The sequence below is a fragment of the Callorhinchus milii genome, unplaced genomic scaffold, assembly GCF_018977255.1.
Source record: "Callorhinchus milii isolate IMCB2004 unplaced genomic scaffold, IMCB_Cmil_1.0 Scaffold5, whole genome shotgun sequence".
NCBI classification, from domain to species: Eukaryota; Metazoa; Chordata; class Chondrichthyes; order Chimaeriformes; family Callorhinchidae; genus Callorhinchus; species Callorhinchus milii.
Window position 1 is genome coordinate 41,943,108 of NW_024704746.1, and position 15,263 is coordinate 41,958,370.

Genomic DNA, 15,263 nt, shown 5'->3' on the forward strand with positions numbered 1-15,263 from the left:
GTATTAACAGAATATTAACAGTTGTGTATAGTGAATATAATTCTATGTAACTTCTCACTTCCAGGAATCATTAGCTTAGTAATGAGATAATTGCCCCCCCCCCCCTTCCCCCCCACCCCCCATATGGATCCAAAGCAGGGAAGATCCTACATGGTTTCCCCTCTTTTGTGTTCTCTCTGCACATCTTCTCCACACACATTATAAGAGAAATGATAATAAAAATTGTTTTATTCCCAACTAAAGACAAAACTTTTTCCTTTGTGTTCTTTCCTCTCTGTTAAATCGCTCATTTACCTGAGCACGTGGAGGATCTGTTGTCTCAAAGACTGAAACCCAAGAATGCCAACAGTATTGATAGTTGACACTCTTAGTGCATTAAAATTCCTCTTGTTTAGAAGAAATTAATCTAACTGGTTTAGACAGATAACAAGAAGTCTCAGCAGGTTTGGAATTCCTGAAATTCAAGCCCTTGACAGGACTAGTACAGTAGAATAAAGATCTTGCTTCCATCACGTTGAATGTAAATACTTTGTTAAATGTGGTAAAGATCTATTAGGAGACCCTGCTTGGCATCACCGGGTCCTCATGTCTGGAACTACAATAGCCAGGTAAATCAACTACAACATGCAGCCTGAACCTGACTTTGCTCCAGCTCATCTACCTTCCTACTTTGCCATGTATATCTGTCACTTTGTGTAAAGTCAAGCTCCTGAGATGATAAAATGCCATAATAATCATTGCATTTGATAAGAGCGCCTTATCATGTCGACAAGGTGTCACAAAACGCTTCCCAAGATTTTATGGTCAAGTGTGATGACTATTTCTAGGCGAATACAGCATCTAATTTGCACAAAACAGTGCCACGCAAACAGACAAGACCAATTTAAATTGGGCGGGGGGTGAGGTTGTTGGCCATGTTAGTGTGTACTACGAAATGAGAGTAAGCTGTGTGTTCTCGACGGTACGCATCTTGCTTTTATCCAGTATGAAGACGGATCAGTTTCTTACTACATGCAAATTTCTTGCACAAGGCATCTGAATCCTATGTGATTCATGCAATTATAGTTTAGTTCCAGGACTTGAATTTGAATGGGAACAAATTCTGCTTTCATTGGATATGAGAAAAAGCCCTTTGTTGCTTTGTAGACGGGATGAAAATCCCACAAAAACTCATATGGGTTTGTATGATGAAAACACTTCATTGCTTGCCAAGTCAAAGATGATTCAGCCTTTAGACTATATTCTACACAGTTAGCGATTATTGAGAAGCAGTTCTTTGTCTTACCGCTGCCCTTCCAAAGCCTAGATAACCTAGCCGTACATCAGGACTTCAAAATCCAGGATGACACTCCAATGCAGTACTGGGGATTTTCTACATTGTTGGGATGTGCTGTCCTTTGAATGAGACATCAAACTGAGGTTTGATGTTCAGGTAGACATTAAGGATCCCACGGCAGCAAGTTTGAAAAGAGTAGGGCTTTTCTCCCAGGGTTCCTAGCTAACAATCCCCAAATAAAATTGATCATTCACTTCATGGCTATTTGTGCTATATTGTTGGACGCAAATTGGCTATTGTGCTCTCAAGTTGGCTATCGAGTTCACCCACACATCACACAGTCATCGCATTTTACAGTAAAATCCTGTGAAATGCTTTGAGACATCTTGGCGATGGGATGTGGCGCTGTATCAAAGTGCAAGGATTATTATCTAAGCATTAGAACAGTGCTAGACTGTCTGTGCATATATTTTAATTTTTTAAAAAAAGACTGAAGTGCACTAGGGAGGGTTGAACAGTGTTGGGGGGAGGTGCTGGATGGAAGTCTAAGTGTAATTTTCCTCCTGTGGTTTGACATCACTGGAACCCTTTCAGTGTCTCATTATTACCTTGAATCTATTTCCAGCTCCCAGACAACAGTTCATTCTCAGTGTATGACATCATTTGGGACACAATTAATAGGTCTAGGAATTTTTTTTTCATGATCTCATTACTGTAGCTCCTCAAAAGGAAAGAAAAAAAAGTTTGTGCAATTTTTATAGCGCTTTACCAAGTCTGGGTCTCAGTAGTTGCTGTCCAACGTAATGACTGTTTTTGTAAGCAAATGGCACAAATGTTTATGCACAGCAAAATCCCACAAACAACTACCTGTTGAAAAGGCAACTTATCTTGGAGACTGTTTGCTAGTGTACTGGAAGAAGCTTACGTCTTTTGTTGAATAATCAATTGGATCTTTTATATTTCACCTGAGAAACAGGTAGACCAAGGAGGACAGTTCAACAATGCAGCGCTCCACCAATATACTCCACCAATATAGCAATGGAGTGTCAGCTTGGATGAAGAGTTTAAATCCCTAGGTGGGCGCATTCCCAAAAAACACTTCGTAGCACATTCTGTGCCGTGCTTTGAGACGTCCTCCTGATGTGAAAGGCATTATATCAGATGCAACGATTATTATTACTTATAATTTGTGCATGAATCTTGTGTTTATTTTTACATTCCATCAGTTTTTCCGGCAAAATATTTCAATGTTGCACCAACTTGTGTAAAATGACCGTTTTGTTTTGCCTCTTTCACCTCTCCGCATGTGTTTGTTCAGCTCAACCTCAACCACTGCCTCCGCCAACTACTTCAGCACTGGAACCGACTGAGGGCAAAACTGGAAAGCTGCAAAATGGTCACACGAGTCCAACTGACGTAAATGCAATCCGCAATGGAGTCTCGCATGGGATTTCAGACTGCAGAAAACATTCTGCTCCTGTCTCCCAGAAGATGCACAGAAAGTTACAGTCCAGCCTCTCTGTGAGTAGCGATGGCAGCAAGAAAAGCAAGTTGAGCTCCACAAACTATCAGAGAGCTGCTTCCATACCAGAGGGTGAGTTTGGCTCAACTTTTTTGTGGTCACCACATTCTAAATGGGTGGTTTCAATCCTGTGTGGCAAAAAGGGGCCAATAAAAGCTGTTTTTATACTTAGATCTTGTTTTGCAATGTTGCTAACGGCTAGCTTTTTACAACCAAAATAATTCTTTATAAATCTTGCATGTTTCCTGTAGGTTACACAATCAATGAAGCATTCTCATTTTGGAAGAATTTGGTTTTATGTGTTTCTCCTTTCCTTCTCTCTTGCTTTCTCTCTACCTCTCATCCCTTTCTTTTTCCTGTGCCATTCTCCACCCCCCCCACCACCTCTCTCTCTCTCTCTCATTCCCCTCTAGTTCTGTTTAATGGACATCCACTCATCTAGAATTTAGTTGCTACAGAATTCCGTCCCACTTTTTTCCCAATAATTCTGTCCTACTGTTTTCCCAATCCTACTCTTCTTCTTCTTTTTCCCCCTCCCACCACCACCATTACCTGGGGTCATTACGTTTCCTGTAGCTCAGTGGTTAGAGCACTCGCTTTGCAAGCGAGAGACCTGAGTTCAATTCCAGGCAGGGCGAAACCTTGGGCAAGTTTCCTTACTCCACACGCCTAATAATAATCCCTCCAAAAAACCCAAAACAATAATAAATTGGTCATTTTCAATCTACGACTGTTTGTGGGACATTGCTGTGCGCAATTGGCTGCTGCGTTCGCCCACAAATATACAGTCAATTCACTTTGCAGTATGTTCTGTGAAGCGCTTTGGGACGTCCTCCCGACGTGAAAAGCGCTATATCAAATGCAAGGATTATTATTATTATTATTATTACCATTCCTTACAACCCCCATAATAACTTCTGTCTTAACATCCAACCCTGTGGTAAATTATGGGACTGTTTTTATTTTTGGCTTCGCCTGCGACGGATAAGGTAAACTATCCTCAAAGAACAAGTGAAGCTGTGCAGCCTTTGATCATCTCACATAGATTTAGGCAGCAATAGTGAGTGTTCCTGAGGATGCATTGAATTCTTACCAAGATAAATTTAATGAGATTTCACAGGCACTTTTTTTTGTTTTAAGAATGTGAACTACAGTACAACTGTTTCAACATGCACAAGAAACAAAGTTGAGGATGATTGCTGAATCTGTTTTGCAGAATGTCCACTAAACTGGCATCTAGCTATGATGCTTGACATTACATTTATGACCACTCAGCAAGAAGTTTTAAATTTGTATCTGGTTATTAATACATATCTCGCCCAGTTGATGTTTCTCTATTAAGAGTGTGTCATCTTCCTTAGAAATTTTAAGTATAATACTCTGGTTACCTTTGACATGACCTTTTCAATGGGCCTGAAAACAAGAGTCTGTAATTACAAGTGTCTTGAGATGTACACACACCATAGTGATATACAGATGAGACCTTTGTATGTGCGGTGTACATTCAACAAGTTTACATCTATGGTTACACTTTGTTCTCTAGCTTATGCATCATTGGGTTTCGTGAAACTTTTCAATACATATTACTTTTGTTTCAATATTGGGGACACTTCCAATAACATTTTCAAGAACCCCATTTTCAATTTTGAAAATGGGTTAGCGTTCACTGTAATTTGGAAGCAAATCGTCAAACAAATTTACAGTGCTCCTCCTTCTTGCCACTTTTTTTAAAAAAAGCCGTTTTCATACAGTTAAGGCTGAAACTCCAAAGCAGTTCTTGGAGAGGATTGCATTGTTGTGGGTGCTGTCCTTCAGATAAGACGTTAAACTGAGATCACGTCTGCCTCTTCAAGTGGTCGTTAAAGATCCCACTGTTATGACCCCAGGTATTATGGCCAGATAGAATTGGTCAATCACTTTGCGGATTTTTGTGGAACATTCCTATGTGCAAATTGGCTGCCGCATTCACCCACAAAATACCCAATCACAATACTTTACACTATATAGTGTGGATTGCTTTTGAATGTCCTCCCAATGGGAAAGGTGCAATAATCAACTGCAAGGATCATGATTTACATTGTCCTTTTGAGTGTGTGTGGGGGGTGGGGAAGCTAGTGCAAGATAGCACACACAGTTCAGTCATTGTGAACCCCGCACAAAATCCCTTCCGGTTTAATAATTCTGTCTTAAGAGTGCTACCAACTGAACCAGGCTGATACAGAAGCACAAACAGATGCACACTGTTTGTATTTAAGGTGCAATAATACAATGTGAATAAAGAATAGGCTTTACTAAATGTGTAGTCCAACTGTATTTTCTAATAAACTAATTAATAGGATCCGTAACACGCTCTCTCATGTGACCCTGGCGAGAAGCTTCTATAGTGTGTAAAGAAGTTCAAACCTAGATAATGCGAATCCCTGATGAGAACTCCTACTTTACTAGTCTCTCTGAGTTTATAATGACAAATTCTGACTGCATCTTTTATGAGGTTAATTCCAGATTTTCATTCAAGGTCATTCGTTGAGCTTGGGAAGCAGGGAATTTGATTTTTTTTATGTTTAAAAAAAACAGAAATATGCAGTGGGTCAATCAGCATCTGACAGCAAAAGCTTAGTTCACGTATTGGATGAGATGTCTCTTTGCAACTGTAGTGAAGAGTAGTGGGACCATATAAAGGAAACTTAATACTGAGATTTTTTTTCCCAGCATTACCTCCCACTGGCTCATTTTTGACACTGAACAATCTGTTCTCTCAAGCACCTGAGTTTTATCTCCCTTCAACCCAGCCTCAAGTGGGTTTAAAACCACTTTGATAGCCTTGAGCCTATGGCGGATGTGATCCTGACTTCACTTTGGCTCGTTGCTTCAACTCTAGCTCTCGCACTAACCTCTCGCCCACCCCCTCGTCTTCCCTTGGTTTCCCTTCGGTGCTGCAGAAAAGATAACAAATTTTCAGGATCAGTGTCTAATTTTTCTAGGGGTCTCACCAGCTGTCTGGCCTGAACAGTGGAGTTGTGGGATCTACAGAAGATCACATGTTTAGTTTGGATGAAGACGGCACTTCATCTATCTGATCTTACCCCACTAAAATGCCCACCCTGCCAATCTATCACAGCATCTAGCTGTGTTTTTGTAAATATTCCTGGCAACCTGTCCTATTATTAAATATACCCTGGGTAAAGAAAAAGTTCTTGGCGTCTGTCCTGAAATTGCTCTTTGCAACTTAAGGTACATCCTCTTGTTCTGCTTCTTGTGCATCCATCCTAAAATATTGTTCAGGGTTTCTTTTTCAATCCCATTTAAAATGTTTACACTTCTATGAGGCCCTCTCTGAGTCATCTTTTTTTTAAGCGTTCTAGCTTGTCTAACAATTGCTTGACCTTTCGTGTCTCTACAATGCTGTAGAACAGGTTATTGCAAGCTTCAGAATCAGTGTCTAATTTACCAGCTGTCAAGTCTGTGGGGGGGCGGGGTGGAAGATGTGGGATTGAAGATGTGGGATTCCAAAAGGGAATTGTAATCAAGAGTGTGTCTCGAGCCAGCTATCTGGAATTCTGCTCAGACTCTGATCTCTCTTCTGATCGCTGCCCAAGCGGAGTTGCAGAACATAAAACAACCAATACTTGCCGCGACACTTCTGAGATTTGCTGCAGGTATTTACAACTGTAAAACAACTGTTTTGACTATCACTCAGTTTAAGACTATTCACATCTTTGCATTCATCTATAAAACACATTCTACAGAAAATCATGTGAGGCATTTGAGGAATCCCCTCAACTTGAAAGGCGTTAATCCAAATGCAATGTTTATTATTATTATTATCCTCATAGCTATGTTGGATCAGGAACTCTGAGAGGCAGCAAAGGCTGAGGGTGTTTTGTTGATCTAGTCCTGCTATCATCCGTCCCTCCCTTTGGTTCTGATGGATGGTCACACCTAAAGCATTAACTTATCTTCTTTTTCAGACGCAGTTTGAATTGCTGTGTGCTTCCTGTGTTTTCTGGTGTAATTCCAGATTTATATCATTTGACAGTTTTACTTTTTAACTCTATTCTTTGATTTCTTTTGAAAAGTACTGAGGTTTTGCATATGACAAGCACAAAACAGTGTCTTTGTTCCAAAAATATTTGGGGGAGGGGGTGGGGGAAAAAAGAGAATGGGTAGAGCAGTGATGGAAGGTACTCAGAAAGCTGATAGATATGGAAGTTCTGCAATGAGCAACGGACTGTAATAGTTACTTAATTCTTTCACCTTCTTTGATTTAATAAAAAAAAGTTTATCAATGCGACCTTTGCTTCTACTTAAGCCTTCCTCTCTACGGCCCGGCCTGGGAACGTCTACTGTACCTGTTCTGAATGTGTGTCCAATATCGCTCGATTGCATAGCAAATTATTATTATGTGTGTGTGTGGGGGGGGTTATAGAAATCTATAAGCAGAGGATCATGATGTCAGATTGTATTCTAGGAAACACTCTGAATGATTCTGTTACATATTTCTGAACAGGATTCCTGAGTATTGGTTGTTTTATATTTTAAGCAAATTCTACTACAACAATAAGATTACATTTGTAAAGCGCCTTTCACGTTGGGAGGATGTCCCAAGGCGCTGGACAGTGTACAGCATTTCAGACTATTATTATTATTCAGTTCTATTATTCTAACTGTGAATGTTCAAGTAACAATACAATTTACATTTATAAAATGCCTTTAACATTGAGAGGAATCCCAAAGCCCATACTGCATTCAGTAACTGGTACGAGGATAAGCTGTTCAGTTGTGGGAAGCAATTTTTGAGCACAAATATGATTCCGAATGAACTGTCTGTATCTTGGCAGCCTCTTGATATAAGAAAATACAACAACGCCTGTTTTCCTAAGTCCTCACATATTACTTGTTAGTATTCCTTAGTTTCTCAGATATTACAGACTATTCGTATCAACTGTTCAATATTCCTCCATAAAAGTCTCGCCTGGTTTCTGGCCTCTACATTGGAACCCTTCCCTCTCTCTGAGGGGAGCTCTCCATTTATATCCACTTCAAATCAGCCCCTGGTCAATTACCTCAGCTTTAAGGATCTAGATCAATACCTAAAAAGGAGGTAAGTACAGGGATATTGGGGAAAGGGCAGGTAAATAGGACTGAAAGGATACAACAACAACAACTTACATTTATATTGCGACCTTCATACGGGGAGCGTCCCAGAGCTCTTAAAAGAGCCAGCAATGACACAATGGGTCGAATGGACTTCTTCTGTGCTGCAAGTTACTGTGGTTATATCACTTTCAAATATCTAACAACTTGCATTTATATAGCCTCTTATATCCCCTCTTAAAGAACCTTTGTTCATCCTTTCAAAGTGTGCCCCAGCAATTTGTAATTTTAACCCTGCATACCTTGTAATTTTAGCTGGACACTAAATTCTATGAGACGCTGCTGCATTAATTATTAGTCAGTTGGTGATTTGGAAATGTTTTGAACTGTATCTGGGTGGTTATTCATTTATTGTTTCTATTTTCACTTAAGTAGTCATTTGTTTTGGGGCACAATCTCAATGCATATATATGAAAAACTCTACAGTGGGTTAATGTTCACAGGGCATCAAATCAGATGCTAAAGTTGCATCCTTTCCGATTCGCATTTAAACAGATACCGACCGGTCTGTTCGGTTTTTGATCTGCATTGAAGAAAAATGTGATTTATTCACAAGTGTATTTTTCCTCTTCGGTTAAAACCGTAGCCAGTGCTTTATTTTACAAGTCCCATATTTGCATTTAATAATGGAACAAATGAGAAATACAGATTTCCTGCACTCCTATTTAACCAACTAAATACCAGTTAACTGCTGTCCTTGGTGTGCTTTTGTTTTTTCAAATAAAGCACTTATGGTACTGAATCTAGAAAGAGCATTTTTTTTAAATCAATGTCATGAACTTGGGTACTACCTGAAAGCGGAGGTAAATTGATGAGTCAATTACTGTTACTGCCTTCAGGGTGTAACAGTCGGTTATATTAATGATAATTAATAGGCTTGGGGAGCTACTGATTTTTCAGGAAATCAAAACAGGATGTGCAAGACATGGAGGAAGTGAGCTGAGGACTCTATTCAAAGCAGAATATTAATGATGGAATATTAAAAATTGCGGCATCAATGTCTGGCTTGCAGAGAATAGTCCAGAGTGTAGTTACAATTCCTTCTCTCTCTCTCTCTCTCCCCCCCCTCCCCCTCCCCACAAAAAAGCTAAATGCTATCTATAGTTCAGCTATCACAAAGTGATGGGGCACAAATTCTTACTTGCGTTCCTCATGTCAGCTGGATCTTCTTAGGTAGGTGGCAGGCAGTGTTGAAGTCTCTCTCCTGGTGAAAGGACAAGTCAAGCTATGTGACTAATGGTTTGGGAGCTGTATAGCCACAGGCCTGAAAACAGGACACCTGCCTAGCCTCCTGATCAGGGACCTGCCTGAAGGAGAGAGAAATAATTTGGGGAGAGGGAATGGAAGAAAAGAGTTGAGGGAATGTCCTGCTGTACCTACAGTACAGTACTCCAAGACACTACCCCGTGTGAAGGGCGCTATATAAATGCTAGTTAAGGAAAGCCATCGTTCGTTTGAAAGTGTAGTGCACTGGGCAGTGTAGCATCTATTGTCTAGATTAAGTAACAAATAAAAATTGATGTTTCTTTTCAACCGTTGTACCAATGCAATAATACAACTAAAACAAGCTAACTGCAAAAATTGCTGAAATATTGCAACATAATTCATTATTTTCCTACCTTGTTAAGACTAACAAATAATCTTAATACATGCAACAAAACAGAAGTGGCTGGGAACACTCAGCAGGTCAGGCAGCATCTATGGGGAAAGGAAAGTGAGTCAACGTTTTGGGTCCATTACTCTTCGTCAGAACGTGGACCTGAAACATTGACTCACTTTCCTTTCTCCATAGATGCTGCCTGATCTGTAGCTCAGTGGTTAGAGCACTCGCCTTGCAAGCGAGACACCTGGGTTCAATTCCAGGCAGGGCGAAACCTTGGGCAAGTTTCCTTACTCCACACGCCTATAATAATCCCTCCAAAACAAAAAACAATAATAAATTGGTCATTTTCAATCAACGACTGTTTGTGGGACACTGCTGTGCACAATTGGCTGCTGCGTTTCGCCCACAAATATACGTTTGTCAATTCGTTTTACAGCATATTCTGTGAAGCGCTTTGAGACGTCGAGAAGACATGAAAAGCGCTATATCAAATGCAAGGATTATTATTATTATCTGCTGAGTGTTCCCAGTGCCTTCTGTTTTTGTTTCGGATTTCCAGCAACTGCAGTATTTTGCGTTATCTTAATACACGCGTTTGTCGGTGTGACTATATTTTTCTATTAACCATGAAAATGATATTGCACATGAAATGTGAAGAATTTTTCATGTGGGGGAGGGGGGAGTGGGGGGAGTCTATTCTATAATAATAATAATAATCCTTGCATTTGATATAGCGCTTTTTACGTCGGGAGGACGTCCCAAAGTGCTTCACAGAATAGACTGTAAAGTGAATTGACTGTATATTTGTGGGCGAACGCCGCAGCCAATTGTGCACAGCAATGTCCCACAAACAGTCATAGATTGAAAATGACCAATTTATTATTGTTTTTTTGTTTTTTTGGAGGGATTATTATTAGACGTGTGGAGCAAGGAAACTTGCCCAAGGTTTCGCCCTGCCTGGAATTGAACTCAGGTCTCTCACTTGCAAAGCGAGTGCTCTAACCACTGAGCTACAGGACTCCACAATTCTCTATCACTTGCACAATTTCAAAGTCAACACCATTTCCCAAATCCTGCAGATGGAAGCAAATGTTAAAAAGAGGAGATAGATGAGCCTTTGACCACATTTTCCATTTTTTTGGTATAAAAGTCCAGTACATTCCAAGCTATTTTTATGCTGATACAAAATTACATTTGTATGTAATTACCTTTCATGCTGGGAGGACGTCCCAAGCGGCTGGACAGTCAGGGATTTGGACCCGAGCAGAGGCTTGAGATCAAGGAGGGTGGAGGACAGGTTGGGGATAGGAAGGTGGTCGAGGGTGCGGTCGAAGAGTAGGGTCTTGAGACGTCCCTTGAAGGAGGCAAGGGAAGGAGCGAGGCAAAGGAAATGTGGGTGGGGGCAGAGAGGCTGAAGATCCGACCGCCGATGGTGGGGCGGGTGACATAGAGCATGCCGGAGCCTGCTGAGCAGAGGGAGCGGACAGGTTAATATTGGGTTAGTAGGTCACAGTTACTGATGTCCAGTAATTGCATGCTGTAGAGTATGCTTGTTATTTCAGTCACTACACTTATATTTATACTTACACTAACTATACGGTACAGTTGAGTCCTGATCCCTATACAATTAATCCTGTTACAATGATTATATAAGTACAGTTTCCAAGAGCAATCATTCTTTTCTATATCTTTTCTTTGCATTTGCTGTAAAATTGCCAGAATATTTCCCTCTTGTAGACTGAACAACTTACGTAAGACACAGTCTTTCTGCAAAGTGAAACACTTTTTTTTAAAAAAATTTTTAAGCCGGGAGTAAATGGCGAGTGTAAAGTGGAAGAGAATTTGTGTAAATGCGCTTTTTTTCCTTGACCTTGTATTTCCTTGCTTTATTGGCTCGTATTTGGCTCATTTCAACCTCTTGTTCCGTGTCAGGCTTCTGTGCTACTTTGGCTCTGGCCTGTCTCTTCTGTCATTGCACTGAGCTCACCCTTGGCCTTGCTCCTTCGGGCAGCACTGTGTGTGTAATGTCTGCTGTGATTGCTGTGCCTGTAGTAAGGGGCCTCCAGGAGACCCCTGCTGAGGACCTCAACTATCTCTGTGACTTCAATTGTGCCCTCTTTTGATCCTTGCTGTGAGTCGATTGAATTTGTGTCGAGTGCTCTGAACTCTGCCAGTAGAGCCAGCTAAAATGGAGCTGAATCGAGGTCCACATTCATGTGAGCGAGTTTAACAATGTACCAAATACGATTTTTTTGTCAGATTAGCTACTTAGGATGAATCTTGAATAGTGTTGGCTTCAGCAAGAAATGACAGTGCATAGATCACATTAGGTAATGGCTTCATGTCCTTAAGTTGTACAGTTAAATCCACTTCCATGCAATTCAGATATATGCAAGTCTTTAAACTTTGGATTTGCCTCATCTATTTTCATAGCATTCTATCTTATTTTTAATGCAAGTCTCCTGTGTACAAATTCTAGGGATGTGTAAGAAAAGTAAGATTAATATGTTAATTGCAGAATATTGTCTGTTTTATGTATGTAATTTAAACCGAAACTATGAAAATCGAGCTGGGAATATAACTAGCAGTAAATCAAGGTTAACCTTTTATTTTTACATATAAAGTCTCTGAAATACAGTAACTTCTCTTCATCTTGTATGCATTATCTTTTTTTTTAAAAAATCCCAAGCTGTTCTGTCTAAATGATTTCACTCTTTACTACCAATGTATATGAGTACTGGTTTCAAGATATAAAGAAAGAAAGAGAGAAAGATAAAGAAAAGAGTGAGAAAGAAAGAAAGAAAGAAAGAAAGAAAGAAAGAAAGAAAGAAAGAAAGAAAGAAAGAAAGAAAGAAAGAAAGAAAGAAAGAAAGAAAGAAAGAAAGAAAGAAAGAAAGAAAGAAAGAAAGAAAGAAAAGCGGAGTGAGCGAGGAAGAGAGAAAGAAAAATTGATGGAAATGGTCATAATATATCACATAATGCACGTTCAAAGATACAAAGGTTGAGAACATTTGCTGGATCACTTTGAGCAGTATTTATAGAAAAACAAGTTTGAAAGACAGAAAGTTTGAAAACTGCAAGTTTGACAACTTGTACCACAATTACATGAATACGTGGAGTTACTTTACGAGTCATTCTGGGATCCTGGGCACATGCAATATTGCAAACCTTTGTAATTGCAATAGGACTTGAGAGAAGAAAAAGCTGGCATTGCAGTGATTTCTGGTTAACAGGACACCATTTGCTCAGATGAAGCACAGGAGAAATTGAATGTTGCCTGGATCATGCTCATATTCATTGTACTGCACAATGATCCTGGTGCTATTTATTTCAGGAAAGAGAAGAGAGAAGTAAAAAAAATTGCTAAATTTACCTTGTAGTGCAGATCATGTTGGATTTGCTCCACTGTAAACTTAGCTGAATGAAATGAGATATTAAATCTTCTCAGCCTTGCTGTTAACTACAACTGATCTTCTCGATTACTTTTCATAGCACTTTTCATTTCAAATGTTTAGCGGTAAATGTACTGTATTTCTGGTGAGGATCATTCCTCAGTGGAACATATTTCATACTGATGTGATCTTTTTTCTTGACGTTGTACTTTTCTTTTTGTTTCCTCCCCCCTCCCTTCTCAATATCAATATCTTCCACCCTCCTGTACGTGGGACAACTTTCACTTTTGGGACACTTTGGAAGATGGTTGTGTGCACTGCATTCTTGCCTGCCTGTTTTGTGAGTTCATCACCTTCTGCAACATTATCCTAGGACAAGCTTCTTGTGGCATCTGTACTCCTGAAAACTGCTGTTGCTGCTGTGGGGCAGAAGACCTTGGGGATGACTGCAATTGCCCCTGTGACTTGGACTGTGGCATAATGGATGCCTGCTGCGAGTCCTCGGACTGCTTGGAAATCTGCATGGAGTGTTGCGGGATTTGCTTTCCATCGTGATCATTTTTTTTAAAAAAAGGAACAGGACTTTTACTGAAAAAAAACTGGAGATGCTGCCCTTTCTTCTGCCGAAATTCAGAAGCATTATAAACATAGCTCTACTCAACGGTGTCGAGATTTTAAACCAAAGCAACTGCACACTTTTTAACTTTTGAATACTTTCCTTTTTTGCAAAACAGAAAGAGTCACTGTGGGGAAACTGATTTCATCTCGGGAACTGAACTGTGCCTTTTATCATTTTGCCTTCTGAAAATTCGCAGTCCAATTTGTTTTGTAACTGGTGTTGGAATTCCAAAGCTTGCAAATATGGCTTTATTATTCTGTGCAGACCAAGTTTCTTTTGTTGTATAACTTTTTTTAAAAATGAGTATATTTTCTTTTACAAAAGCAAAATTGGATGATACGCTAAAACCCACATTTTACAGTCGAGTTTCGTAAACTTTTCTCTTGTTCTTTGTTCTGAAATCAAATAGGGGAAATTACCTTGCTTTCTATCAACTCAAGCCTGCTTCATGTTGTTTCCTTTGCTCTGGCCCACCATTGGTAGCTAGCTTTCAGCCAGTTTTCTCATGCCCTCTGACTCTTTCCAAATCCCCCCACTTCACCCCCTTTCCCTCTTGACTTACAAAACCCATCTTAAAAACTTATCACTTTTGACTGCGCCTTCAGCCACTCCCCCCTACACCCTCCCTCACATACACACACACACGCAAACACACCCTAATCTCCTGTCTTGCTTGCGCTACCCCTTAGTATTTGAAAAGCGCTTTTTTGATGTTGTAATGTTGTATTGCAAATGCTGTATTAGGTTATTAGTACAATTAGTACAATAACAAATTGCAGTTATATAGTGACTTTCATGTCGGGAGGACATCTCAACACGCACGTTTACTGTAAACTACTGTTAAGTGTATTTGGAATCTTAGGAACTATTTCTTTGTTGTGTTCCAAACATAGGGACAAATATTTCATCTCTGCTTTGCCCCCAACTATCCCCTTTCCCATATTTTGCTGCAAACTGAAAACCCACTCAAGCATTTCTGCATGGGGAAAGTGGGAGGTGCTTTCAATATTCTCATTTATCTCATTAATTTAAAAACTTTAAAATCTTTATTTTTGCTTCCAAAAATAGTGCATTATCTGGTTGTAAACAACTTATTGTGTGAAGGTGTCAATGAATTGAACGATGAATTGAACAAAGGTGTTGAGGCAATACAGTACATACTAAGGTTATGATTCTTACTTTGTAGGTCAGGTTTGTGTTCTTAAAATTGTTTGTACTTCCGTTTTGATCAAAGTTAGCCAAAGCAGTCATTTCATATATATATGTGTGTGTGAGTGTCTGTACTTGAGAGTGAGCTTTAATAACTTTCTCTATTTTTACAGGCTAGAGCACTGGTCTATGCCATGTACTAAACCAATCAACACTAAATAAAAATAAAAGCGATTAGAATCCATTTGTGTTTTGCTGAAGATCGTGCGATGTACTTGAATCAAATTCTGTTCGTTGCTTCCTGGTCACTTTGAAGATCATTTTTCCATTGTTCGCAAGGCAGTTGCACACTGGAATCTCACTCGATATAGTCAGTTGGAAGCTACACAGCCACAGTTGAGTCTTCCAATGTAAATTTTGTGACCCTCTGCAGATTATATTCTGATGAGGCGCAAGTATAACTGAAAACTGTGCATGTCTGTGATCAAGGCAGCTTGGCTAGACAAACAGAATTTTATTTGTTCAAGCTGTTGATGCTTGATGGGGGG

At 39.8% G+C, this 15,263-nt stretch overlaps 1 protein-coding gene across 2 annotated transcripts in view; it reads left to right on the forward strand.

Moving 5' to 3' along the window:
- Positions 1-14,959, forward strand: part of mdfic (MyoD family inhibitor domain containing) — a 41,879-nt gene extending 26,920 nt beyond the window's left edge. For both annotated transcript variants that reach the window (XM_007894575.2, XM_007894574.2), the window contains exons 4-5: positions 2,595-2,870; positions 13,252-14,959. In XM_007894575.2, the coding sequence (XP_007892766.1) occupies positions 2,595-2,870; positions 13,252-13,502 (527 nt within the window). In that variant the 3' untranslated portion in view covers positions 13,503-14,959. The remainder of the gene's footprint in view (positions 1-2,594; positions 2,871-13,251) is intronic.
- The last annotated feature ends 304 nt before the right edge of the window (positions 14,960-15,263 follow it).